We start from the raw sequence: 27,526 nt of genomic DNA, 5'->3' as shown, positions 1-27,526 counted from the left end.
TACTTCAACTTGTGAATCTGCTTAGACATAAACAATGCACAGGATAACTTACTTTTCTAAATGCATCTTCCTATACCATAAAACATAAATACTTCTCATTCAGTCTAAGGTTACCATATCATGGTCCCGGAAATTCAGCCACTTTTTAAACTCTGAGCAAAGTAAAACAAACTTCTCCTCCGACTGAGTCTGATTCACCCAGCAGTGTTTCATCTTTCTCATCCTCCACACACCGGTGAAATGCTGCAGTCCACAAGGAGCGAAAGAAAAACCTCCATATCTGTCTGTCTCACCTCGAGCATCTCTTCCCACATCTGACACTTAACCACAACTTACACACACACACACACAAACACATGAAACCAAGGACGGCAGAGAGAAAACAAGCCATATTCATTATAGATTGAAACAGATGGCGCTATCCAGAAAGTGTGCAGGCAGATACTTTGCAGGCATGCACTGTATGTATATGGCCTGTTTGTAGCGGACACTTAAAATCTGTACTCGTGTGTTTGAAGGGCTGTTGTGGCGGCTGGCTGGTTGTCTGGTTGGCACCCACACATTTGTGTACTGGGAGACAGATGCATTCTTACATAAGACCTTATATAATGCTGCCCCTTGTCCTATCCAATAAGAGAGCTCCTTTTTCACTCCGTGAGCGGGAAGGTTAGTGCAGGTTAGACAACCCTTCCTCAACATCACCACCACTGCCGCCGCCACCGCCGCCGCCACCGCCGCTTCCACGCTCACCCCCACCTCACTCCTGGCAACGAAGAAAGATGAAAAAGACAGGCTGAGCAGAGGGAGAGGTGGAGGCAGGGCCCGTAGTCTGTATGTCTCCATCGCCTCGGCCCCTTCATCTCGCTGGTACCTTCTCGGGTGAGATTTCGCCCTCGGGTGAAGAACGCATAATGTGAACTTGGAACCTTTAACGAGCATGGCCAGTTTATGTGTGTGTTGTTTATATGACAGAGAGAGAGAAGGACAGTCCACAGGCTAACACCTATAAGAAATATAGGTATACTGGGTTGCCATCTTCCTTTAAAACTCCACAGCTGAGTGAGACAGAGAGAGGAGGAGGAGGAGCAGGGAGGAACAGGCTGGCCAAGCATGAAAACAGATGTCAGAGGAGACAACAGACTCTGAGGAAGAGACAGAGAGAAGGACAGAAGTGGGGAAACATTGAACTGAGATGGATGGATGGATGGATCATGCGATAGCTCGAGAATGGGGAAAAAGGGCCAAAACAAAAAAGGTGGGGGCGCCTTCCCCTTCCCCCTGCAGCACAAGCCTGTCTTTCTCTCATTCAAAGGCAGTTAGCCACTCTTTGATGTATCTATAATTAGTCCGTACACACTGTGAAGTGTTTTAAAAGAAATCAAATTGCAATGTAACACTTGAGCACTCCAAACAGGGGCTAACATGCTCCGGAGCGAGCAGCAGAAATTAATGGCGGGCCTGTTTGATGCGCTTGATCAGAAATGTATTTATTAACTGCAAAGGGGAGCAGTGATTAACCCGCAGACAGCTTGTTTTCTCTGGGTCTTCTCATGTGTCAAACGGTTCATCCCGCAAGGCTCCACTCTCCACCCGCCTGCCCATGCGCACACACCTCCCATCCCATCCCGCCGGACCACTTTCTCCTCAATTAAGTAGACGGCATGTGCCCGTTAGTGTGTGTACGTTTTGCGCGCGTGAGTGTGTGCACGCTTCTGTGTGAGGGAGAGAGCAAAACAGACCACTAACAAGTAAGACGAGTATAGTGGCTGCCTTATGTATATGGGAGGTGCACATCTGTAGGTGGGGAGAAGTTTGAGGGCATTTGATAAAAAAAAAAAAAAGGCTTTATATGAACAATGCTCCAAAACAAAAATATATAGTGCAAATATATAGTGTTTTTAAAAAGTTGGGAGGGTGACTATGTATATGTTTGTGTTGGTGTCAGGTTGGAGGAGGTGAAGGAGTTTCGACACTGATAGACAACAGAGGCTGGGATGGCCTCTAGGGAGACCTGACAATGGCGTATTTGAACACACTGTAACTTGAAGTGAACACAAGGAGTCTTTCAAGTCTGTTTTGATGTTATCGTCGCCATACTGAATCTGCTATATATGCACATATTGTCTGAGTGTTTTTAAGAGGGCCTTCACATGACAGGGATATCACATAAAAGAGAGCAGTTAGAGCCTTGTTGAGGCCTCTACTCTAAACACACACACACACACACACACACACACACACACACACACACACACACACACACACACACACACACACACACACACACACACACTTACACACCTTGCCACTGAAGGAAACACAGAGAGACAGAAAGATACAAATAGAGAGAATAGCTCTTCGTCACACAGGGAGAAAGCCCAGGAGATTGTGAGGCTGTCACGGACAAAACACTGCATGAATATTTAGCAGCTAAATTAAAATTACAAAATACTCAACAAAAAAAAAAAGAGTAGGTGAAAGAGGAAGAGAGAAAATAAAATATTCCTGAAAACACCGGTGGGAGAAGTGCCCACCTTTAATCCCCCACTAGCCACTTCCTCATTGTGCTGCCTCCCTCCTCCTCCACTACCTAAGAATGGAGTGTGTGTCCTGAACAATGTAGAATGTAGGAGGGAATCCTTCAGATCAAGAAACCACAGGCACTGTTAAGTAAATTACAGAGAGAAGTAGTGGAACTTAATATAGTGTAATAAGCTTGGCTATAGACTGGCTGTAAATACACGCATGCTTATATATAGTTATATATACTTATGTATATACTTATTTTATACACTTATCTGCTGAATTTGTTTAATTACGACACACATAGAAATATGAGCCAAAATATGTTGTCATTTCTTATAATAAATCATTATTATTAGTAGTATTATGTCTTTATATTTTCTATTGCAAAAAAACACAAACAACGTATATTTCTTCCCCCTATATATTAACTGTAAATACTCTACAACCACATCACATCTCAGTAGCTTGAATCTTTACATCATATAATTTATTTATGTACTATATGTGTCAGTATACAGTTCAGGACTAAACAGAGTGGTACTGTTTTCATTGCTTTACTGTATGGAGGACAGGTCAAACAGTAAGTACTGACCTAGCAGGGTACAAACAAACTCATGATAACTTACCATCATAGTATTGGCTATCTGAACACTGAAGCTTGCTGGAGAACAACTTGACACACTGTCGGCCCATTTAGCTCAAGGGTGCAGTTATAAAGCCAACAGGCTGGACAAACTTTTATTTTCCCCCTCCCCTGTGTACCATTAATTCTTTTAAATCCGCTTCCCTCCCACCGTCCCTCGACCTATCCTCTGTCGTTCCTAAAGCTGCGAGATCTGCATGCTACACAGCAGACCTGCCTTAACAGTACCACTGTTGTTGTGCTGCCATCCCTAGATTGAGCTATCCAGCGTTCTCCTTTGCCCCTCTTTCCCTCGCATTCTTGATGTGAGGATGAGTAGAGGAGGTGGATACTGCCCAAGGACAAGGATGAGCCAGATTGTTTACAGAAGCAGTCCTTTTTCAAAGAAACCAAATGCTATTCATTTTTAATTGTTACACGATGTTTCACATGCCCATCTCCCTGAGGTGACCAGTCTTGTACTGCTCTGCATGTTTGTATTTACATGTATGTGCGTGCGGGTTTGAGCATGTAGTTTTTTTAACGCGACTATCGTGCATGCATGTATGCATGTACTGTTTGTTCTGTAGCATTGTAAACTCAAATTTGAGTCTGCATAAGAGATGGAATATGCAGATTTTCCAGAATGAACATGTGTGAGAGTGATTGTGCTGACAGGAGCGTATTGTGTGTATCAGTGTGTCTTTATGTCAGTGGGAGGTAGGAAGGATAAGTGGAAAACTACAACACTCACCAGCTCAACGAAAGACAGCCCTCCGTAGCTGTGGGCCATGATGAAGACATTCTTGGCAGCGGCTTTGGACACAAAGTTGTCCCACACGTATAGCACGTGTTCCTCGGAGGAACCATTTTCCTGCAACACACACACAAACACATGTTAGATCCATGACCAAATAGACTGAAGGGAAACATTATGAGCTTGAACTCTGTCAACAAACTCTGACAAGTAAGCCGCGCAATTAAGAAACATTTATGGTGTCCAGCCAATGAGACTTAAACATCAATAGAGTTGTCAGACTCTAAGAATTTAATGCTGCAGAATCAAAACTGGCACCCCCGGGGACAGCCAAAAAGAGAGGTATAAAAAGAGAAACCAAAAAAAAAGTGGTGGTGGTGGCCTGAGGTGATTTCTATAAAGAGCCACACTTCAGCAGATCAATAAGTCTTGCATATTGCAAATGCCCTAAATGTAAAACTCAATAGCCTGGGAGACGTAACGTTTAAATCTTAATTTGTACCCTGTTGCTGAATCGATGATCCATCTATACACCAGTAGAGGCATAATGGGACGACGCTAGGGGAAGGTCAAAAGAAAAAACAATAGAGAGAAGATATACAAATGCATACGAACAAATAACATACACGCACGTAGCGTTGCACACACAATCCACAAATAAAAAACCTGCATTTGTCCTCTTCTGCACACATGCACGTGCAGGACACACACACACACGTAGCTAGAAGACATGTTTAATTAACCAGAGATGCAAGCGCTTATCCAGGGCTGGAGAGAACAATAGTAAAAGTACAGGCGGGAAAAGGGCATCCGTTAATGAACTTGTGACATTGATTTTAGACTTTGATTTCCTATCAAACTGTCTGGTTCACAATAGAATTCAACGATACATTCCCACAAGAAGTTGCACTACACATGGCTCTGCCGTGTATCCACTGTTTGGATACACGGCAGAGAAAACAGACACATGGCCTAAAGAGAACGTGACCTAATCTGTCAATTGAGTGTCAAACTCTTCTGTGTGACGCCAAAACAAAAAATTAGTGATGCGAGGTAAAGGACAGAGGAAGCAACTTAAGAGACAATCAGGTTCGTTTCCATAAATGTGTTTGTATTTTGCTAAGTGAGACGGTACATTATTACAGGGAGATAAAGACTTCAACAGTCGCTCTCATGAGGATACACACCGAGAGGAAAAGTTTACAACACATCGACGAAACCCAAAATATGGTCTTTATTTTTACAAGAAAGTATAAGACAGCTTGTGATTTGATGAGACTTTTTCTGTGTGTACAAGTTTGTGTGCATTGTGTGTGTGTGTGTGCTTGTGCTGTTTGATGATGTGCTGATGTGTGTTTTTGTTGCAGTGTTTGTCTAGAGGTAAATTAACCTGTCAGAGTGTTTGTGTTTACTGCCAGATTAGCATGTGGGGGTTGGAGTGTCAGAACCTACTTCCATTCACAGAGCGTGATGCAAGAGCAGGCAACTCTGCTCTGCCCTGCCCTTCTGCCACCACGGCTGTGCGTGTGCTTGTGTATATGTGTGTGTGTGTGTGTGTGTGTGTGTGTGTGTGTGTGTGTGTGTGTTTGTGTTATCGGAGCGGCTGGCTGCTGAAGCAGAGTTGTCTGTCTGAAAGGCTGTGGCATCAAAGTGCTTTGAAGTCTCCCTCCTCTCTCCTCCGCCATGTCACCCTTCATCTGCGAAGCCCATTTCATTAGCCTTCCTCCCTCCCTCCCTTCCTCCCTCCTTCTCTTCTATACCTTCAACTTCTCCTCTACCAATTCCACCTGTTCTTCTCCCCCACGTCTCCAGTTTTTGTCCACTTTTCCAACCACGCTTTAGTGACAATGGAGACATGAGGCAGGGTTGACTACCGTACAGGGCGTAGCACCTTTATGCACGTGTGCACATGTGTATGTATTTCATATCAGTTACTTCCAAAATTGTTATAGAAGCTACAATGGGACTCAACACATACCTCCACTAAAGGCAAAACAGTGCCCTTGTGAAACCACAAAAATTCACTCTCTCCAGATTTTATAACATTGATCTCATAGATAAAGGTTCCCTAAATGTGTCCGATTTTTTCATCATGATCCATGAATTATTCCCTGGGAAATCAATGAAAATGTAGAAAAATCTTGCAATGCTCAAGAAAGTGAAAAAACAAATGGATCCACACCCTGATATGAATCTTCATCAAATTCTAGTGGGTTCTTTCCTAACACACACCGCATCCTTCCAGCTACAGTATTTTCATGGTAATCTGTCTGGTAGTTTTTGCAATATCACTACTGAAAAACAGACATTCAAACTAAAAAGGCACTCAATAGAGCTCATACCTTCGCCAAGGCCCGACAGTCCCCTTGAATTCAATACAGCTGCACCAACTCACACAAATTCATAGATATCAGTGTCCTAAATGTATTTTTATGTTCACCAAGTATTCGCTGGGAAAACAGTGAAAATGTGAAAAAGAATGTTCTGGGTTCTTCCCTGACCCATAACGCATCCTTCAATCAAGTTTCATGGTAATCTGTCGGTTAGATTTTGTGTAATCCTGCTAACTAAAGAATTAAACATTGACAAAAACATAACCAAAAACGAATAACACCTGAAAAACTAGGATTTTTCGGTCAAGGTAAAAACAAGAGGAGGGTATTTATTGTTATACTGTGAATAACACTCCTAATTTTCAAAAACATATTGCGTGCTTGATGTCGTGATGGTGGCAAACAAGTTCCTCCCCGTGCTCCTGACTCCATCACCCAACCTCACACACAAATATACACACAACAACAACACACTATCTTTGCCTGCACCCTCAGCGGCAGGCGACAGAGTGACTGACTACCTGGCATGGCAGTGTAGTGAATTATCTAAACAGCATTTGCATATTGTAGCAATTATTTCCTGGGGTTAATTAGCTGCAGTGGAACACACTGCCCTGCGAGACCGGCTTCCTGTCACCGGCTCTCACACAGTATCTCAGCTTATTTATTTATTTGTTCACAGTTCCCCCCCCCCAGTTTGTTTGTGTGTATTAGAGTGTGTGCATGTGTGTTTGTGTGCTGTGAGTGTGTGTGTGTGTTTGTGTGCTGTGAGTGCATCTGCCAGCACTGTCAGAGTTGCATCCCAACTGCACACCTGTTGCCAACATCCTTCAGCCATGACTGTCAAGGGACACTTGAGGGAGTGCACTGTTTGTGTGTGTTTACATACATAGGGATCCATACTGTCCCCGCAGAGAATATAAAACACAAATCTGCTCCCGAGACAGTCTCAGGACCAGACAGTCTCCAGATGCTGACAGCTAACTATTATCAAAAAGAAATAAAAATGGTGGGAGAGCCAGAGACGAAGGAGCAGAGAGGGGAGATGCACAGATAGACAGAGGGAAAGTGGAAGAGAGAGAGAGTTAGAGAGAGCCGTACACATTATGGTGGGTATACAGCCTATCTCCGTGAGTCGAGCAGAGGAGAGGAGTCTGACAGGTTCAGCTGTTGAGTTGCAATTTACAACCCGCACGTGGACGCGCACGCGCACACACACACACACACACACACACATACAAATGCACACAAACACTTTTAGGACATTACATAGCTTTAAATTCACCAAAATGATAACCCCTACTTGCCAAATCCTGACCTTAACATAACCCTTACCTTAAAGGTGCTTGTAAGCTTTGCTACTACATCAGCACTAACAGCAGTTAAGTTTAGTTTAGCGTCAAACTTCCTTCCTGTACTCGCCAAGGACTGTCTCCAGCAGTGGAAAGCAACAGCATTCAGTAACGGTAACCTTTGTGTTGCTTCTATTTGCCTCTACTGAAACTCTACCGGGGTGGCAAGATGGTGCAGTTGTTGGCACTGTCCCCTCACAACAGCGAGGTTCTGGGTTTAAACCTGATCCTTGTTTCTGCAAGGTCCTTTGGCTTTGTCCCACAGTCCAGGAACTTGCAGCTTAGGTTAATTGGAGACACAAAATTGTTCGTGGTTGTAAATGTGAGATTGAATGGGTGTTTCCCTCTATATGAGCACTGTGATGCACTGGGTGTCCTCGCCCAAAGTCAGCTTGGATTGGCTCTTTCCAATAGAAGAGATATATACTGTAGTATAGTCCCTTTCTGAGAGTGAGTTACCGTGATGTCAAGCCTGCCCTGAAGAAGAAGCGCTACAAAGAGGGTTTAGTATAATCACCACCTGCTGCCAGGGAGAAACCACAGTTGGCAGCAGAGAAAACTTACAAACAGCCTCTTTAACCAATGACCCCAAAATTATCTTTTTCACAAACAGGTACATGACTTTAGTCCCCGTTTGGACAAGCTGATTTAGAGGTCTCTAGTCGGAAATTAGTCCCCAAAGGTAGCTAATCACACACACACACACACACACACACACACACACACACACACACACACACACACACACACACACACACACACACACACACACCTGCATGCATGCAAACCGAACTGCATTTATTGTCAGTCATCACGACCTCTAGTGCAGACAGCTCCCTGTAGTGCAATCTTGTGTAAGTACCTTCATCACACAGCTTGCGCTTAAAGTGATATATGCTCAGCGATTGGACAGCTCAGTCAGTACAGTGAGGATTCTGCCAAACACAGCTTTGAGCGATATACTGTATATATCCATTTTTCCACAATACAAAAGGCTACAGTGAGTAAACGAACCAAAATCCCAGCTTTAGGCAGGTTTCTGCTGAACGCTGATTATGTGTTAAAAACTGATGTCACCATTAAAACTGCTACACAACCTGCACGCAACTTTGTGAAGAATTACCTATCCCACTTTCAGTCCATAAGTGGTTCCAACTGTTGAATGTGTTTTCCTTCCAATTGTCTAGTTTCAAAAAATTTGTTCAATTTAGCTCTTTCCACTACTTACACAATAACAGCTCACCCTCTGTTCCAATGCCACACATAATTGCCTGCACCCTTGAACACACACAAACACACACAAAGAGGCATGCTCCAGGTCTGAATGCACACAGACTATAACTCACATGCACACACACACACACACACACACACACTCCTGTTTCTTCAAAAGTTGTCCTGTCCAATACTTGCCCTGTGTTTATTCATTGTAATGAGAAGCAGAAAGAGGAGAGCGGATGAGAGGAGTGTGCTGCAGCCAGAATAACAGCCCCAACGCCAACACAAACCCAGCGTCTGACCAACACAGGAAACAATGAATCTAACAACATCAACACACTCTGACAAACAACCGCTTCAGACCTCCCTGCTCCTCCCTTCTGCTCCTCCTTCCCGGTCGTCCAAAAAACACACAACTTTAGAAAACTTCTGAGGGAGCTGGGACTTCTAGTCTAGGAGACGGTGAGAAGTGTGGACCGGACGGAATCTAGTGGATAAGGGCCATTCTACTTTTTACGCTCAGGAAGCTTTCAGCTGGAGCCAGAAGTGTCAGGACAGTGTCACGGGATGCCTAAACAACTTTATTGGATTTGGGCTCTTTTACCCGGGTGCACTGGTTCCAATCTCCCAAAAATGTCGATAAGTATCTTAAGGTGTCAGTTGACGTAGAGTCAACAGAATCACACAGCACACACAAAATATATAATTTCAGGGTTCCTTCCTGCAAAGGAAGAGGCAGAAACAAATGACTCAAATTACAGAGGAGCTCTCCTTCAATAAGTCACAACAAGAATACCCAGACTCCTATAAACTCTGTCTGACCGATTTCAATCTCTCAGTCCCCTCCTGCTCTCAGGCCACTGGGTAAACCCACATCCAGTCATTATACACTTTAATATATCCTGGTCAGCACAGGGCAGGGTTGTTTTCATTTGGCCTAATGATTAAATATTAAATAAGCAATGTTCGTAATTACATGTTAGCAAAGAGATTATTAGAGCGAGTTAGTCCCTGTTTGTGTGTGCGTGATTGCGCACATGTCTCTGTGCACACAATTAAAAAGTGGACCGCGGTGACACCTGTTTGCAATTGCGTTCTAATCAATGTCTGGGATGTGAACTCCTTCGCAATCTCTTTTCCTTTTTTTTTTTTAACTTCCTTCCCTTCTCGTCTTTCTTTCTTTCTTTCTTTCTTCTCTGGCTTTTGAGGCAGACAGACAGAGAGCTGAAGTTAGCAAGAAGCTGTCTGCGAGCTGATGGGTCTGCGAGAGTGGGGGGAAAAGGCAGCTATGGAGCAAATTAGCGGCAGAGATGGGAAAATAATGACTGTGGCATTGTGGGTAATTAGCAGGTACGGTGCCTATGGAGAGCTGGGAATATAATGATGTGAGAAAGAGATGGAGAAAAGGGAGAATGAGGTGAAAAACGTGTGTAAGACTAACAGAAGTGGGAGGGGGGGGCGACTGCACAAGCGCGTGAGTGTGAGAGAAATGTATGTGGAGGTGTGTTATTCAAGTGCACAGTGAGGGGATGTACAGTATGAGGACAGAGACAGAGTGAGAGAGAGAGAGAGGGAGAGAAAGAGAGAGCAAGAAAGAGAGAGAGAAAGAAAGAGAGAGAGCAAGAGAGAGAGAAACAATGGCGTACATGTCATCCCACGTGCAGATTAGCGTGCTCAGACTGTACACAATAAAATAGCATGACCTTGGCGGGGTCAGCCTGCTCTGACAATATTTGCCGGGGCATTGTTTCAAATCAATAACTCATTAACAAAGTACAAAGGAAGTTGCTGTGGGTTTGTGAGATTCTTTATTAGAAAAGAGCGGCTGCGGGCCAGAAAGGTCATCGCTGTGACATCTCGGCTAGCCTCGCGCTGCCGCCCGGATTGTCAGGTGAAATTACTGCGAGCCCTTAATTGACATAAGGCAAAGGAGAGCAGGCAGGCAGACAAGGCTGTGTTTGTTCCAGTATGACCCCGAGGTGCTGTGTGTGTGTCTGCGTGTGAGTTTGTGTGTGTGTCTACGTCTTTATTCGGGTCAGCCTGTATCCACAGCAGGGTTGTGTGCAGAGATAGAAGAGAGAGAGAGAGGGAGAGACAGGGAAGGAGGGAGGGGGCTCAGAAGGAGGGGAGGAGGTGCGAGGGAGGGCAGGATGGATGTGTTTGATGGTTGACCTGACTAGAAGATTGGGAGCAGGGATCTGAGACCAGCTACACTTGTTCTGCCTTGAGCAAACACGCAAACACACAGGTATGCATCCACACACACACCGAAGTTGTGTGCTACACATTCACAGACATTCAGAAATGCTCGCACACACCAGCAAACACAAAATCTAACTGACTAACGGCCCTTTAAAACTTTGGAAAGTCAAACACACTCACTTATACACTAAATTCATATTCGTACGCTAAATTAAAACATACCACACAGCCTGGTGTACTTGTACAGTTGCCTTAAACATGGAAACAAAGCTCATAGAGACAGAAACACTTGTGCACTACTCAAATCGTTTTTTTTTCTCGAGCACACTCAACCCCAAATATAAAGATGGCATCACGCCAATTTGTTCTCTGCAGCATGTAGGTCAGCTGCCCCCTGGCCCTGGTCATTGACCGCTCCTCTGACCAAGTTCAGAGGTTAATCAAGTCCCTACCTGTCCTTGGAAATGCTGAGCCTCACCTTCTTGGCACGACCACAGGCCAAAGGTCAAATAAACCCTGTCTGTATAATTGCTTGTGGGCCACACATTGGGGCAAAGGGGTGAAGGTGACAAAGAGCAAAAGCCCGGTCCCATAGAGAAACACTGTAGAGCTGTGTCAAATACAATTACCGGTGTGTGTGCCTGTGTGTCAATGTCTTAATGTTTATAATCAGGTTTTGCTGTGTGTGTGTGTTTGTGTAGGTGTGTGTGTGTGTGTGTGTGTGTGTGTGTGTGTGTGTGTGTGTGTGTGTGTGTGCAAGTACATTAGTGAATCCTTGGGATGTTCTGTAGTACAGTTAGAACATGGGGATAGAGGACGTCATCTGCTAAGCACAGACAAGGACAAGGATCTCAGCCTGCCCCTGCGGACAGCTGCAGCTGGGAATAATGGGTCCTGGAGAGGCAGGGGCTTAATAATGGATACTCAGTCCTTTAGGAAACACACCCTGTACAGTCCACAAGTCAGACAAGTATGAGACACGACAAGACCCCCTGTTTAGCCTCTTAGACGCCAGGAACTTGGAGGGTACGATACTCAGAGGAGTCCTGCATCTGCAATGAAGGCAGAAAAACTAAAGGGATGATATAAAAAAATGTGTCTTGTTTTCTGGATCTGACATTATATCTAACCAGACTAGAGATGAAACGGTGTGATAATTTTGTATCACGATTATCAAGGTTATCAAGGTTATCAATATTACAGTGGTGTTGTAATAACTATGCTAAAAAGGTTAAAAACATGAGCTAAATAATACATTTATTAGAAACTAAAATACTGTTGCATCATATAACACCAAATCAAATGTGCAACATTACCACTGAAGAAGGAAGGCTAAAGAATATCATGATAATGCCAAAGAAAGCAAATGTGTTTTCCAATGTTCGATTCCCCCTGTCCACAGATTCTCATTTGGACATTCCCCTTCCGGAGATTTCAGAGTTCAGTGCATGTCTGAGAGTAGCTCTGCTAACTTCGGTTAATGCTGGACAGTATCAACCAAATCATGACGTTAATTACGCTAATTAACGATTGAAACGGTACAACTAATCGTCTGGAATTCTACAACGACATAACATGAAACCGGTAATCGTTTCAAACCTGTACCAGACTTAAGGGTAAAAATGATTTACCATAAAAGAGTTAAACAACGCCTTCAGGAGTTCCAATATTATTTTCCTCTATTGTGTTGTGATTGTGCCAAATGAGTAATTGCAGAGAAAAGCAGCGAGATGCGATTGTGAAAGCATTCAATGTCCTCCACTCTCACTCATATACGCACATCTCATTCATGAAGTTGCACTGAAGCTGAACATAGAGGGAGGAAAAAGACCAAGGCACTGCCTCAATCGGCTGCTTGAAGCGAGGGCCTCTCAGTCTACACCTCTCGCTGCACATTTGAGAAAAGTACAATGTGAGATGTTAAAAGGAAAAGCATTTAAAAAAAAAAAAAATAAGGGAGAAAAGTATTCAAGTCATTTATAAAAATAAGTGGTGCTTAAAAAAAAAAGAAAAAAAAAAAAAGGCGAAGCTCTGTTTTTTGTCCCCCTTGCTCTTTTTTTCCCCCCTTCTTCTTTCCAGGGCCTGCTGGCCTAATCCCAGCCAGCCAGCCTTGGGTGAACTCTTTGGAAGCTTCTTAAGCCCATGAATGTGCCTTTTGTTCCTGCCATTCCTCCGCTTGGCTGACAGAAAATAGCTAACTGGATTACTGCTAAAATTCAGAGTAAAGTGAACTCCCAAACTTCTATATGGCAAAGTGCTAAGAAAGTAGCCCCCCCCTCAGCCCCAAAACCCTTCCACTATCCTCATCAGCATCCCTTCGATCAGACGTTCTATCCCTCCATTCCTCCTTGTGTTCTCTCTTTCCTTCCTCAACCGACATCCCCCCTTAAAATGGCCCAGTGTGCGATCTGGAGCTAGAGGAGAGGGATTAGATAAGGTTGAGAGGTTGCACACTATGAACCCAAGGCTAAAAAGTAAGAATCCTAAAAGCAGTTAAGAGCTTATTAATGTGTGTAAGGAAGCGTATTAATCAACTCAACTCTATCAGGGGATTGGTGTGTGTGTGTGTGTCTGTGTGTGTGTGTGTGTCGGTGTATGTGTCAAATCTTTGTGGAAAATAAAGTAGTAAAAAAAAGATGTACAATATAATTTTATGAGTCTCAGATGTATAAATACAGAGCGAGACAGGTGTCAATTCAAGCTTAAGGTGTTTTTTTCTTGTATTGGATTTTATTATATCACAACAAGTAGAGCTATATATTTCGGTGTGTTTGTTTCTGAATGGCTGTGCGCAGGTGGTCCAGCAGCTCAGCGGGAGTTAGAGTGAGAGGTGTAGTGAATAAAAAGACTTGGGTACGTGTGTGTGTGTGTGCGCGCACGTCTTGGGTGGGTGCTGTTAAAAAAAAGATGAAAACAGCCCAGCTAAAGAGGTTTGATTTGATCCACCACCCACCCCGACTAACAGAGGTGAAAGAGAAAGACACACACACTCACACACACACATACACACACACACACAGGCGCATGTCTAAACCTTAGTTCCTTTTCTACCTCCTTGACTCTTTTGTCCCTCAGTGAGGGCACCTTTGGATATCTGCATATGTGTTTATGAGCATGCCTGTGCGTGTGCGTGTGTGTGTGTGTGTGTGTGTGTGTGTGTGTGTGATGGCTTATTCTGGGTCGGACAGAGGCACAACGGTGGAGAGTAACACAGTGCAGGAGGCGGAGTGGATGATCGCGGCGAGGTCATACACACCCAACATCCTTCTGAATTCTGGGTCAAAGGTCAAAATTCAAAGGGCACCAACACAGAGCCAGCCTGATCACTCATTAATCTTTATCCCGAGTCCCCCAATCCCCGCATCTGACGACAAGTGTATTTGGCCGGAAAATCTAAACCTTCTACATGACCCCTGTTTTTTTGGTTAATGAGGATCATTCTTATTTTAATCTGCCGGTATATATACATATAAATATATATTCTAAAAGAGAGAAAAGTGACATGGCACTAGGCTGGTGCAGTATTCGCCTCAGTTACGCATCACAAAGAGTTGTGAAAACCCGAGATTGTTAAACTGAGCAGTATTCAAGATTCAGGTCCATGTTGACACGATTGGATCACACATTTTGTTTCTGCAGATTTGTCAGCTGCACATTGATGCTGAGGAATCTCCCGTTTTACCACATCCCAGAGGTGTTCTACACATCTGGTGACTGGGGAGACAAGTGAAGAACGTTGTCATGTTCATGGAACCAGTTTGAGTTCTTTGTGAAACTGTGCATTATCATACTGGAAGTAGCCACTTAAAGATGGTACATTGTGGCCATGAAAGGATATGCATGGTGAGCAGCAGTGCTAGATGGGCCGTGGCACAGTTGTATAGAGCAGTTATTTGAGTTATTGTGGATTTTTCTTTTTTACACCATTCTGAGTAAACACCAAAGACTGTTCAAATATCAGGAGATCAGTAGTTTTATGAAAACCAAAGTCACTATGATCATCTTTTTCTTATGTATGATGTTAAGCATCTGACCTGCATCAGCAGGATTTTATGCACTGCACTGCCGCCATGTGATTGGCTGACTGGATGATTGCATGAATAAGTAGGCGAACAGATGCACCTTATAAATTGCTTGGTAAGTGTATGTATATGGAGACAAAGATAAATTAATGTGTGATATAGGAATCAGATGTGGAGGGCTTTTTTGCATTCATATAAACACACTCACACACACACGTGGTTGTACTTCTATCTTAGTGAGGACAATCTTTGGCATAATACATTCCCTGCCCCCTTACCCTTACCCTAACCATCCAGACTAAATGCCTAACCCTCACCCTAACCTTAACCTAATTATAACCCTAAAACCTCTAAACCCTCAAACAGCCAATTGAAAAAGTAAGGATCGCTCAAAAAGTCCTCACTTTACAGGGTCTATGCTTAAAATGGTAAAAAGTACAGGAACACACACACACACACAAAAGGGAGGCATAATCATAATTTAGCAAACTCAAATGCAATAAGCCTTACGTTTTAAATTCTTAAATTTGCTCATGTAAAATGTAGATGCAAGTGAGTGTGACTACATCGCTGTAGACAACATGATGGGCTGTTTACCACAAGGCCTTCCTGTCAGAGAGTGTGAATCGAGTTCATCAGCTGAATGACGGAGGAACAGCTCACATGTACAGTCAGGGGAGGGCTGAGAGAAACACCCTGTGTTGACAGCTCACACACCCACTGTTAGTCCCACAGCAGCACTGACTCCTGTCAGACACCAGACACTGACGTACACTCACGTGCACTGACATTACTTTGACTGAGCTTAATTTCCTGCAGACTTACTCTAACCTTAACCAGAACTAATACTTGCTGAACCCTAACCATTATCCAAACCTTATAACGAGTCTTCACCTTAAAATCTAATGATTTATGTTACGGTGGCTTTCTCTGAGTCACCTAAAAGTGACTGTGTCAACAGATTTTAAGTCCCCACAATATTATTAAAACCTGGGTCACACACACACATGCAGCATTACTGTGATGCTACTGTCAGTATGACACAGTTAATCAATGAGGACACTTTTCTATGACACCCTGCATTAGAGAAAGGTGTAGATCATTATGTTTTTTTTATATATTTTAAGCTCTTACTGAATTAAAGCTTTTAAGATAAAAATGCTGGACCCTATTGGAGCAGTAAATAATGAATTTTCTTGGCAGGGGTGAAAGACGTCAATGAAGAGGATGACATTGTTTTAATTCCTCATCATATTTGTTTTTATGCAAAAGGTTGCTTCCTGTGTTTGACCACAAGGTAAACTGGCTGCGTAGGTGCCTCTAGGTGCGAGTGTGTGAGTGTGTGTGGGGGGGTGTACGATTAGGGGGTGTACAGTCAGTGTTGCATGATAAGAATTTTGCAGTGTGTTTGCACAGTGTGCGTTAGCGAGATAATAATCCCAGCGGTCAACAAGAGTGAAGGACCAGAGCTGCACTGACCAGCCCACCGTCTGAGAGAGAAAAGAGCGAGAGAGAGAGAAGGAGAGGAAGAGGGAGAGAGGGAGGAAGCCATGTGGTTAACACTTGCTCACTAAGAGGCGACTGGAGCACGGCCAACCTCTTCACACACAGGCTGACCACACAAGAGCCCCTCTTTCTCCCTCAGCCTCCCATCCTCCCTTCATCCCTTGTTGCCCAACATTTCCTTCTCTCGCTTCCTCGGCTATGGCTACATCCCACCCTTCTCCTCCTCCTCCTCCTCCTCCCTGCACCTTCTTCTCTCTTTTGTCTCTTCCAAACTTGCCCAAATCCCTCCCTCCTCTTTTCTCACCTAAGTCTCTACTCCTACCTCCCTTGACCCTAAACTGTCACTCTGTCCGCCCACCCCGTCATGTCTGTTTTTGATGAACATCTATCCCTCGGTCTCTGCTCGCCTTTTCTGCCTCTTCCCCATCTCTCCATCCCTTCCTCCCTCCCTTCACGCTCCGACTTACTCGTACAGGGATCCATTCGGTCTCTGTCTCCTTCTGCGGGTTGCGGTACTTCTCGTAGAATTCTCTCTTCTTTTTGCCCTCTTTATCGTCTTTACGTTCCTTCTTTTCGGCAGGTTCGTCTGAGTGTTCGGAGGCAGAGGGCAGGGGGTTGGACCTGGCTGGCTTCTCCACCTCCAGGTAGTTCTCGTTGGGGTTGAGCACCATCACACCATAGCCGTCCTAAAACAGATGAACAAAAACAAATGTGTATGAGAGACGTAAACTCCTGTATATCACATACTAGACCCACCTTGTATACCCTAATATTTTTTTATATATTCATTAATTTCTAATGACAATGTAATTTCTATTGACTATGTATACATATATATATATATATATATATATATATATATATATACACACACACAAACACACTCACATCAAATACATATAGCACACTGTATTTGTATAGAACTTTGAATAGTGCTTTAAAAAAAAGGTATCAAAATGTCAGAGAAGAGACAATTAGAGGTGTGTGTGTCTGTGTGTGTGTGTGTATCTGTGTGAGAGAACAATTTGTAAAAACTTTACACAAAGGGAGATTATTCTTTTTTTCTACTTTTTAATGCCAGAAATGCTGAGATTTTTTGTTCCTTTTGAAAATAACCCTAAAATGTAAATGTTTCATAAAAGTGTTTCTATATTTTTAGTGAATTGTTCTTAATATTTTTTTACTTGGAGAAAAAGCTTATATAAACTTTGTCAAACCTACTAGGAAAAGTCAATATAACACCACAGGTTAATCTACCTTGAAGCTCCAAAACGTGCTCAGTCTGATAGTGGCCCATGGTGTTAAAGAAGAAGGGGGATAACTGTGAGCAAATAAAACCGTAACAACACTTAAGGACGATTGTGAGATGACTGGGGAGGAGATGCAAATCCTGCCTGATAGAAAGGGCAGAGACAGAGACGGAGGAGAGAGTGTCACTGCAGGGACAAGCCTGAGAAGTAACCGGGGATTGGAATTCAGCGGCAGTGGTTTCAGTCGGTGAGTAGCATTTAGTGACTCCAAAGGCCAATTGTCACTTAATATCAAACCTGATCGATCCTACCATCGCTCAACAGAAGAGTTGGCCGCAACTGCATATGTATCTGTGTGAAACTTCCACAGACAGAATTAAAGATAAAAAGTCTAACATGTATTTAAAAAATGCGGAGAAAGTTTTCACATGTAAATACAATTTGTATTAATAATTCTAATAATATGTGCACTACTTCAAAATAGCAAAAATGAAAGGATGATTTATAAAGAGGGAAAATGTGAGAGAATAGAAACCCAGGTGGTTATAATAAGAATGACAGAAGGGAAGTGTATTGTGGAGAAAAGGGAAGTTTTTTTGTAGCCTTCAGTGACTTCTTCAACTTTGAAGCCATTTTAATTAACTGCGTTTATTGTCCCAAGCACTCTGAAACTAAAGCAGGAAACGGATGGATTCCTGTTCCACTTTAAGTCGAGCTTTTCCCACACAACCACCCAAGCTCATGTGTGCATGCCTGTGCAAGCACACACACACACACACATCACGCAGAAGACACACACACTAAGGAGAGGTGAAAGATATCAGCGCTGACAAAAAGACCTTTAGGAGACGTAAGAGGGAGTTAACTGAGGCAGCATAGCTCAGCTCCCACTGCAAATCGCCATCACTCACGCTGTCCTCTCAAGGCAGCACGTCTCCTCTTCCTTAATAAGTGTTAACACAATGTGCTTGTCTTGTGTGTATGTGTGTGTGTGTGTGTGTGTGTGTGTGTGTGTCCCTCCTGTGCCCGACGACATCAAACCTGCCATACACCCCTTCCCTTAGCACCTGCCGTGTGTTGACAAGAGCAAAATGACACTTTCACACTTGTTCAGATTATAAAATTAGTCGGATTCTCACTCGCTTCTGAAATTCAGACATGGCTACACTTTCCTTGCTGGATACATTTGCTTATTTATTATATAGAAATTATAAACCTGAGAAAACTAATATAAATGAGGAGAAAATTGAACATGAATGCACTGATTATCACAACATTTAAAGTATGTGTATTCAAAATTAATTGACAATTAAATAAATTAAAATTTACGGCAATTGTAATTCATATTTGGCAAGTGATTTAAGAATTGCATGTCCATGTAATAGTATGTCAACAATTTCTCAGCACATTATGTTTTTGCAGACATGGATTTGTATTAGTTTGTGTGTGTGTGTGTGTGTGTGTGTGTGTGTGTGTGTGTGTGTGTGTGTGTGTGTGTGTGTGTGTGCACATCAAAAAAGTGAAGTTAGAGCTATTGGCTGAAGATCTGTTAGAGAGACGTAATTCAGCCTTTAGACATCACAGAGACATTTGCCTGCAAAAACAGAAGTTCAGACCCACAAACGCACAATCAGACAGATGGGTTGCCGGATGAGAAAGAAATGGAAGGAGAGATCAGAGGAGGGAGAGGAAGAGAGGGAGACAGAAAAGGGGAGAAAGAGTGAAAAACAGAGAAGAGAGATTATAGATAGATTGTAAAATGATAAGACAGATGGATAAAACGTGGAAGGAGCCACAGAGAGACGTAGTCTAACCAGATCCACACCAGCTTTGTGCCACTGCCCACTGGTGGCAGCCTGATAAAACAACTGACAAGACCAGTTCAGCCTGTGGCAACATTATAAAAGAAATAAAAACCAATTAAAAATATCAATATAATATTCAATTAAAACTTTTAAATAATAAAAAGATGTAAAAAAATTACAGAAGGAAAAGTCCACTGCATTGTAAACATTTACTAAATGAAACGAGAGGAAAAACATGAAAAGACTCCTACTTCGACACCATCACCTCTTTGTGAGCGTTGCTCCTTTCCCCTAATCCAGACTCTCGAGGCCAAAAGTTAACACCATCCTACGTGTTCGGATGCTAACCCTAAGTGGCCTACAACCCTGTTTCGGCATCGCTGGTCAATAACCCTTCATGGCCTAAAACATACTAATGCTAACCTCAAGGGCCCCGGCTCCTGGCCTTTAGTGTCCTCATGCTAACCTTGAGTGGGCTGTAGCCCACGGCCTTTCCTTCAGAGAGGCCAACACACCTAACCGAGCTAACAGTGCTAACCCTTTCAGCTGTCCAGTCACCCAGAAGGACATTGGTGTATTTAGTCTGGAGGAAGAGGGCCGTTGACTTCGCCTCGACGTCGGAAGCAATCATTTACTCGAACACTGAGAGCTCTGTGTCGGTGTCGTGACAACACAGTCACTTCCTCCTCTTATTCTTCACTCCGTCAACCAAACATATAACAATGAGGCTGGTGATGGTCGACCGGGCACAACACAGAGACTGGGAAAATGTCCCTTTACATTTTTATAAACAATTTAACTGTAAATTTAATAATTTTCTTTTCTATTTTTTCTTATAAAATATTTAACTTATTGCAACTTGCTACTGTGCTTTGGATATTGCATAAACAAAGCCGATCTACATGCACACAATGACAAATGTTTGAGACAAAAACCAAACGGCACAACGTTAATGCTTTCCCAGAATCCCACAGAACCAACTTCTCCCACAGAGCTCATCTGTGACGGCTAAATCTCTCAGCCATAGACCCTCAAAGTTCGGTCATTTGGTCTTTGTGTTTCCAGCAAACTTTTAAGTCTCTCCCACACACACACACACACACACACACACACACACACACACACACACACACACACACACACACACAGAGACTGGGTACACCTGCTAAATCTGATCTTTGTGTTGTGATGTGCTGTCAAAGTGTGAATCTTACACAAATGCACACAGCAAACCTTGGGTCACGCTGCTTTTTATACTGCTAAATCTCTCTCACACACATCGCTAACACCGGGTCACTTTGCCTTTGTCCTATACACACACACACTGTGTCTGGAATAAAAGCAGACACACATGGTCCTCTGGTGTTGGGCCCGTCTTGTCTTCCCCGCTGCAGTATGCAGGCTAAGTCTCTTCCCATGCCCTGTGGGTGCCCCTGTGCCACCACCACACTGAGTCCCTGCCCTGGGGCCAGCGGTCAAGAGGGTCGCCCCGACCCCTATGAGGGGGGGGCACCCCGACCCCCGTCACCCCGCTCTGGACGCTCCTTAGTGCTCCTTTGTCGGCCTGTCCTGCACCAGATAGCACAACAAAGGCTGCCGCTGCTACGGAGACCAGGGCTTGTCTCATCATCGTGATCAAACCCTTCCTCTGACATTCAGGTTTGTGAAGCCCAAATACTCCTCGGTTTCTGCATGGGAAAAAATATATAATACGTAATATGTAATCTGTAATTTAAATATTAAGATATTATGCATTGATGTTTATTATTATAAAACCAGACCATACTGTGGTGCCTTAACAATAATGTCAATACTCTTTGATGACACTGTTGTGCCCTCTTTATGGTCAAATTAGACGCCATTTGTCCACGAGAACTTTGATGGTAATAGATCATTATTTCCCCTTCCAGCGTAATTTAAAAAGAAAGTGGACAGTGTGTATTTGTGTTTGTGTGCGTCTGCGTGCGAGTGGCTGCACGAGTGCGAGGGAGAGTAAATAAGATGTCCCTTTAAGACAGCAGCGCCTCTATTTTTCCAGTGGCGTTGTAATGAAATGAAATGTGTCTAATGTGCGGGAGCAGGGAGAGAGGCAGCCGGAGTGAGAGGGTGTTTCATCTGTGCGTGTGGAGCTCAGCGAAGCTTTGATGTGAGAGCTCTCATGTAGTGAGCAGGGCTTTGGGCACAGGGAAAAGGACAGCACTTGACAGGTACAAAGCATGGCTGATAGCGGTCACGGGTGCATGCAGTGAGGAAAGTGGATGGTATGGTCGCATGAATTTGAGGTTGTATGTGTGTCCGTCTGCTGAATAGAAGCATATAAATGCCCTCCTCCACATTACACTTGTACCTTAATGCATTTTTCTGTCCGTGCACATGCATCTTACATCATCAAGAGTCTATAGGTGTCCACTGAAATTGGCTCATGGGCAGCTTACTTTATTCCTTTGCTGTCGGGGGGCAGCTGCGATTGGGGCAAGTGGCGGCGCCCTTTTCTCCACAGCCCTCGCTCCACTTCCTAGTTTCGGCGACACGCGGCTCCTGATTCGCTACTCAGGCTTGAGTGACAAGGAGGAAAGGGTCACCCAGCATAGCATACCCAATGAGGAGGAGGAGGAAGGGAGGGATGTCTGCAGGCTACAGTTGGGTTTGAGATTTGAATGAAGCTCAATGGCTACACCATTGAAAAAGGCCAAGATGGAAATTTAAGCGTCACACTTTGCTCACAATTGAAGTTGCTAAGTGGCTGTTTACAGGAAGACAGACACGACAATAAAGAGGTATGACGGAGCGAGAGGGAAGGTAAATACAGTAATAACAAGTTCACACTCGCTCTCCCTCTCTGTCAGGGCCACCCTGCTCTGTGTGACCTTGTCTGTCTCAGTCTCTACGTGAGCCTTTTTTTTTTTTTTTTGCATGCAGGGCCCCTTTATCCATCCGATCCCCCTCTCTTCTCTCTCTCTCCCTCTTTTTTTCCCCTCCCTGCTCCCTTTCTCCCCGAGGCTGACATACCACACAGATCGCACAGTACTGTCAGATTAAGTCACGGTGCCCCCTTTCTCATTTTAACACAGCACCAGTCTGAGACCCCCCCATACCCACCGAGCACGCAGCTATGGTTCTGTGGGAGCTGAAGGGATGGAAGAGTACTTACTGTACCACAGAGGCTATGAAAAGACATATGTGGATCTTCGGGGTGATTTGAGAGGGGATGAGACGGGACTGTCATCGCCCTGTCAGCACAAAATCAATCATCCTCTTGATAACTGCTGATACCCGAGAGGCCAGACGAGTATTTGGCAGATCTAAATGTTAGTAAGCATGTATGGCTTTGGAAAAAAGGCAGCAAAAGGTTCAAGTTGGTGAGGAAAACTAACAAGGCTATTATTACGACTTTCTGATGAAATTACATGGCGCAAGTTGCAATGCATACACAACATTTATGGGCTCAACCTGCACTAGTTGGGACCTTGGTTTAAATCCCTGTATGTTAAAGCCATTAATTGAGCAGCCAACACAAATGTTTACACAGGAAAACTAAGACAAACTGGAGCTTCATCTCCCCACCTGCCCTCTGAGTTAATTTTGAACAAATCACCCACTGCAAGAGTGCACATTTAATTAACTTTCTTTAAATCCAACTTTTCACTCCAAGTTCAAAGACTGTAGTCGGCGCTCGCTTCCACTAATGTAGTCCCACACTAATTTGGTCAAAGTAAATAAGACTGTGGTAATGATTATCTTTTTTCTTGATCTTAATGAGCACAAATAGTTTGGGTCAGAAAGAGAAGCCAACCTCTCGCAGCCTCGTCAAATAGTCGTGTGTGTGTGTAATAGGCAACAGAGTTTTTAACCTTGGCATGGATGTCTGGGCTCATTTGGATATTGTTTATATGTGCAGCTGAATATTTATAAATGAGTTCAAAGTGGAGCAGTTGGGTGGAGGAAGTGGAGAGAATAGCACAGCTTCTGATCCCTGATGCCTCAGCTTCTTTTCATGCTCGCATTTACATTTCTTTCTCTCCGTTTCACTTTCTATTTCTCTCTCTTCCTGTCTCGCTCCACCCGACCTGTCTAATTTCAGCACCTTAGTCAAAAGGAGAGACATGAAGACATCCGCGCAAACACTGTTGAGTAACCCACTCATTGCGATGCCAAAGTCAGTTTACGTGGCAATTATTTACCACGCTCAATGTCTGGGTATCTGCGAGTTTGTTCAGCCACTATTTGTGCTCTACTGGTTGATCAAGCATCAGAGTGTCTGGACACACACACACACACACACACACACACACACACACACACACACACACACACACACACACACACACACACACACACACACACACACACGACACTGAAGCACACAGGAGTCGGGAGGCCTGCTTCATCTGCTCGCAGCACGACACACACAGAGGGAGGTGTTGGGCTGGGGGTTGCTAGATTGGGGGTGGATGTAGCATTAATCACCGTCCAGGTGGAAATTGTCAGAGCTATCGATTGTGCAAGTAAATGTTACACAAGTCATTTATCAATTTTTTCCCCCTCCCTGTACAGACTTGTGTGTCATTTGCAAAGACACAACTGTGAATGTAAACTCAACGACACTTTAGATTTCAGAGCTGACCGACTGGATGTGTGGTCGGCTCCGTGGCCACTTAGCAGATTGTTTCTGAATGTTTCATTGTGTTCTATTTTACGACAAGTCACAAAAAAAAGTCAGAAAATGTAATATGAGTCATGTCTCCTCCAACAGTGTTGCTTTGGCAAATTATCAAATCTGTTGCGTAACAAATTAACAATATTTCCAGTGTGGTTTAATATAAGAATACACTAACATGTGTCTGCCACATACACAGATACAGTGAGCAGGAGGAGTCCTCAGCCCACAGAGGAAAAGCTATGGGGAAATAAATACAGGAGGCTTATTCTGATGCCGTTAGCATTTTGATTTATATATTCTATATTGTCTCCCCTAAGCATACACATGTATTTTTAATGAGGGCACAGAGAGATATAGATCATGGAATGATAGGTGCCTCCCTGCCCTCCTGCCTAACTATTTAATGTATAAATCAGGGAGAGAGGAGAGGCGAGAGGGGGATTGAGAGCAGCTACAAAAAGAGGGAAGTCAGGAGGAGTGGAGGCATCCCAGGGGCAACCCTGTCCTGAAGGCCACTAATAACTCCACGGAAGGAAGGAAGGAATGAGGGAGACAAAGCCTGCATGTGAGTGACTACACAAAGGTGATGATCATAATGATGGTGGTTGGAAAGACGTTTCTGGCTGCTTTTCGATATCGGTAAAAATGAGGCATCTGACCTGCAATGACGATGAAATATCCAGCTCTGATTATCAATAATATTCCTAATAACAATGGGACTAAAAAGTGCACGTGCCTGTCAAATTGGGTGAAGTGGAGAAAAAAACAATACAAACCGTGTGAATTCTTAAAGAGCGCTGTCGATGAATGTTTCCTCTCCGCCATCTGGACAGGTAGTTAGTGCGTTAACACACATGAACACACACACTGTGGGTGCGAGACGCATGGCCATATGTACCGACTGAGCCAAGCGGGGTCAGCGGCAGGACACATCTAAACATTGTAGACACATGTATGCAGGCCTGTGTGTGCATAGACCTACAGGCATGTGCCCATCACGATGGTAAAACAATACACAAACACGTGCGTCAACAAATAGGAAAATTACAGAGCATCTGTTTTTAATCATTCATCATTACAGCTTAATATACTATGTGTATAATAGTTAATAGTTGAGATGCAGCATGTGTCAAATTCACATAGATTTGATAATAATAATGAGATAATAGATCATGAAGACATTTTGTTTTATTCCACACGTCTGCTCAGTTGTGTTGAAAAAATGTCGGTGGGCCGTTCGGAGTGTCATCTACCAGTAATCGTCATTGTGTGGGTGAATAATGAGACTGTGCTGTTGCGCTCAGGGTATTAATCTTACTGAACATCACAGGACCACTGTGACCTCCATGGGCCAAAGGTCAAAGAGGAATCCCTTCACCCCTGGCCTGTTATTGTGACCTCGTAGGGAGAGCCATGGAGAGAACTGGTGGTCCTGCCAATGTTGCTGACTGCTGCGTTGTGAGGTGTGTGTGTGATATTTCATGGCAAGTGTGACCTTTCATGAGATGAAATTTGCCATCTTACACAGTTTGTGTAAAATATTCATTTCTATCTGCAGCGGTACTGTACACGGTGAGAGTGTAACATGCTGTACTCATGAAAGTGGTAATAAATCTGAAGGCCATAGTATTAGCACACATAGACACGCATCCACACACACAGACACACACAAACACACACACTCCAACAGTCCGGGAGTCTGACCTCTCTCTAAGTGGCGCTGCACCACAGGTCCGTGAGTCATGGGAGGTCGCCACAGCCAATCAGGAGCTGTGTTTGAAGTGTGAAGGGTAAACACTATGGCTGCTCTGCTCTGCCATTTACTCTGCTTACTTTCACAGGATGTAACCTAGAAAAGAGGTGGTGGCAAAATATCGTATCTGTCCGTGCACGTGCGTGTCTGTGTGTTCCAGCACATTTTCCATAGTGTCATTACCACATGGCTGGGTTTATGCTTCACAGCACACACATGGAGCTACGCATGTATGTTGGAATCCCCTTCATCCTCTCGCCATACGGCCAAGTACACATGGAGAAATCCATGCTGTGGCAACTAAGCAAACCATGCATGGAGCAATAGACATTTTCCTATTAACCCGATGTAGCCTTCAAAAACGGTTGAAAGCAATTAACCATGGAGAGCGGCTGTAAAACACATCCTCTCTCTCCTCGGCTCTCTTTCACAAACGCAGCCCCCCCCCAAAACCCCGCCGCCGCCACAATCCTCACTAGAAGCTCTTTCAAATCTACCACTTTTTTAAGACCACCTGTTGTCTATTATTTTTACATACTGCTTTTCTCATAAATCATAACACTGGGTAATTAATCAAGCTGTCAAAACAGGGACCGGAGGTCACCTGGAGGGGTCGGAGGTGGTCGCAGGGCCGATGGAGGTCAGGGTCACACCGCATTCCTCATTATCAAGTTGGGATGGGAGAGGGGCCAGGCAAACAAAAGCGAAAGCAGATGGGGGGGAGGGAGGGAGGGTGGGAGGTTTGCAGATGAAAAAAAAAAAAAGAGGGCTAGAGAGACAGAGAGAGAGGGAGAAGGAGAAATTGACAAAGAAAAGTGAAAGAAGCTGTCAGCTGCCCTCAGATGAAGACAGGGGAGGCGATTCTGAGAAGGGAGACATCACATAAAGAGGTGGAGAGGAAAAAAAGGGAGGAGAGGAAAAAAAAGAGAGAGTGGCATGAACAAAAAGAACAAAAGAAATCTACAAGATGTTTCTACTGTATAGAGCTGAAATTGGCTGCGGAGAGGAGAAGGAGAAGAGAAGGATGCGGGATGGTGTGGATTCTTGGATGAGAAAATAGGGAATCAGCTGTGGAAGTATGATTGTTATCTTATTCTCTTTCCTAGCACGTGTGTGTGTGTGTGTGTGTGTGTGTGTGTGTGTGTGTGTGTGTGTGTGTGTGTTGAGGCAGACTGATATCTCTGTCAGAGGACTGCGTATCGGTGTCTCAGTGGGTTGAGAGCCAGTTCAGAGGACGGACCACGGGCCTAGAGTGGCATGTCACCGACTCCAAAATACACACTGCTGATTAGATCACACAGATTAGATTGACACCTACATACACACCTATAATACACACACACACACACACACACACACACACACACACACACACACACACACACACACACACACACACACACACACACACACACACACACACACACACACACAAAATTAAATTCCCATGGATAAAGAAGCTGTACAAATGTACTGTCTGTTCTCAAGTTATATGATCACCATCATTTCAGTGTTTTTTC

At 43.9% G+C, this 27,526-nt stretch overlaps 1 protein-coding gene across 2 annotated transcripts in view; it reads right to left on the bottom strand.

Moving 5' to 3' along the window:
- fam172a (family with sequence similarity 172 member A) overlaps positions 1 to 27,526 on the bottom strand; it is a 156,927-nt gene that overhangs the window by 76,392 nt on the left and 53,009 nt on the right. For both annotated transcript variants that reach the window (XM_034595307.1, XM_034595308.1), the window contains exons 7-8: positions 17,006 to 17,224; positions 3,903 to 4,022 (exon numbers count right to left, since the gene is read on the bottom strand). In XM_034595307.1, coding sequence (XP_034451198.1) covers positions 3,903 to 4,022; positions 17,006 to 17,224 — 339 coding nt within the window. The remainder of the gene's footprint in view (positions 1 to 3,902; positions 4,023 to 17,005; positions 17,225 to 27,526) is intronic.

The sequence above is a fragment of the Hippoglossus hippoglossus genome, chromosome 9 (assembly GCF_009819705.1).
Source record: "Hippoglossus hippoglossus isolate fHipHip1 chromosome 9, fHipHip1.pri, whole genome shotgun sequence".
NCBI classification, from domain to species: Eukaryota; Metazoa; Chordata; class Actinopteri; order Pleuronectiformes; family Pleuronectidae; genus Hippoglossus; species Hippoglossus hippoglossus.
The sequence above is the reverse complement of the archived record's forward strand: the minus strand, read 5'-3'. Positions and strand labels throughout refer to the sequence as shown.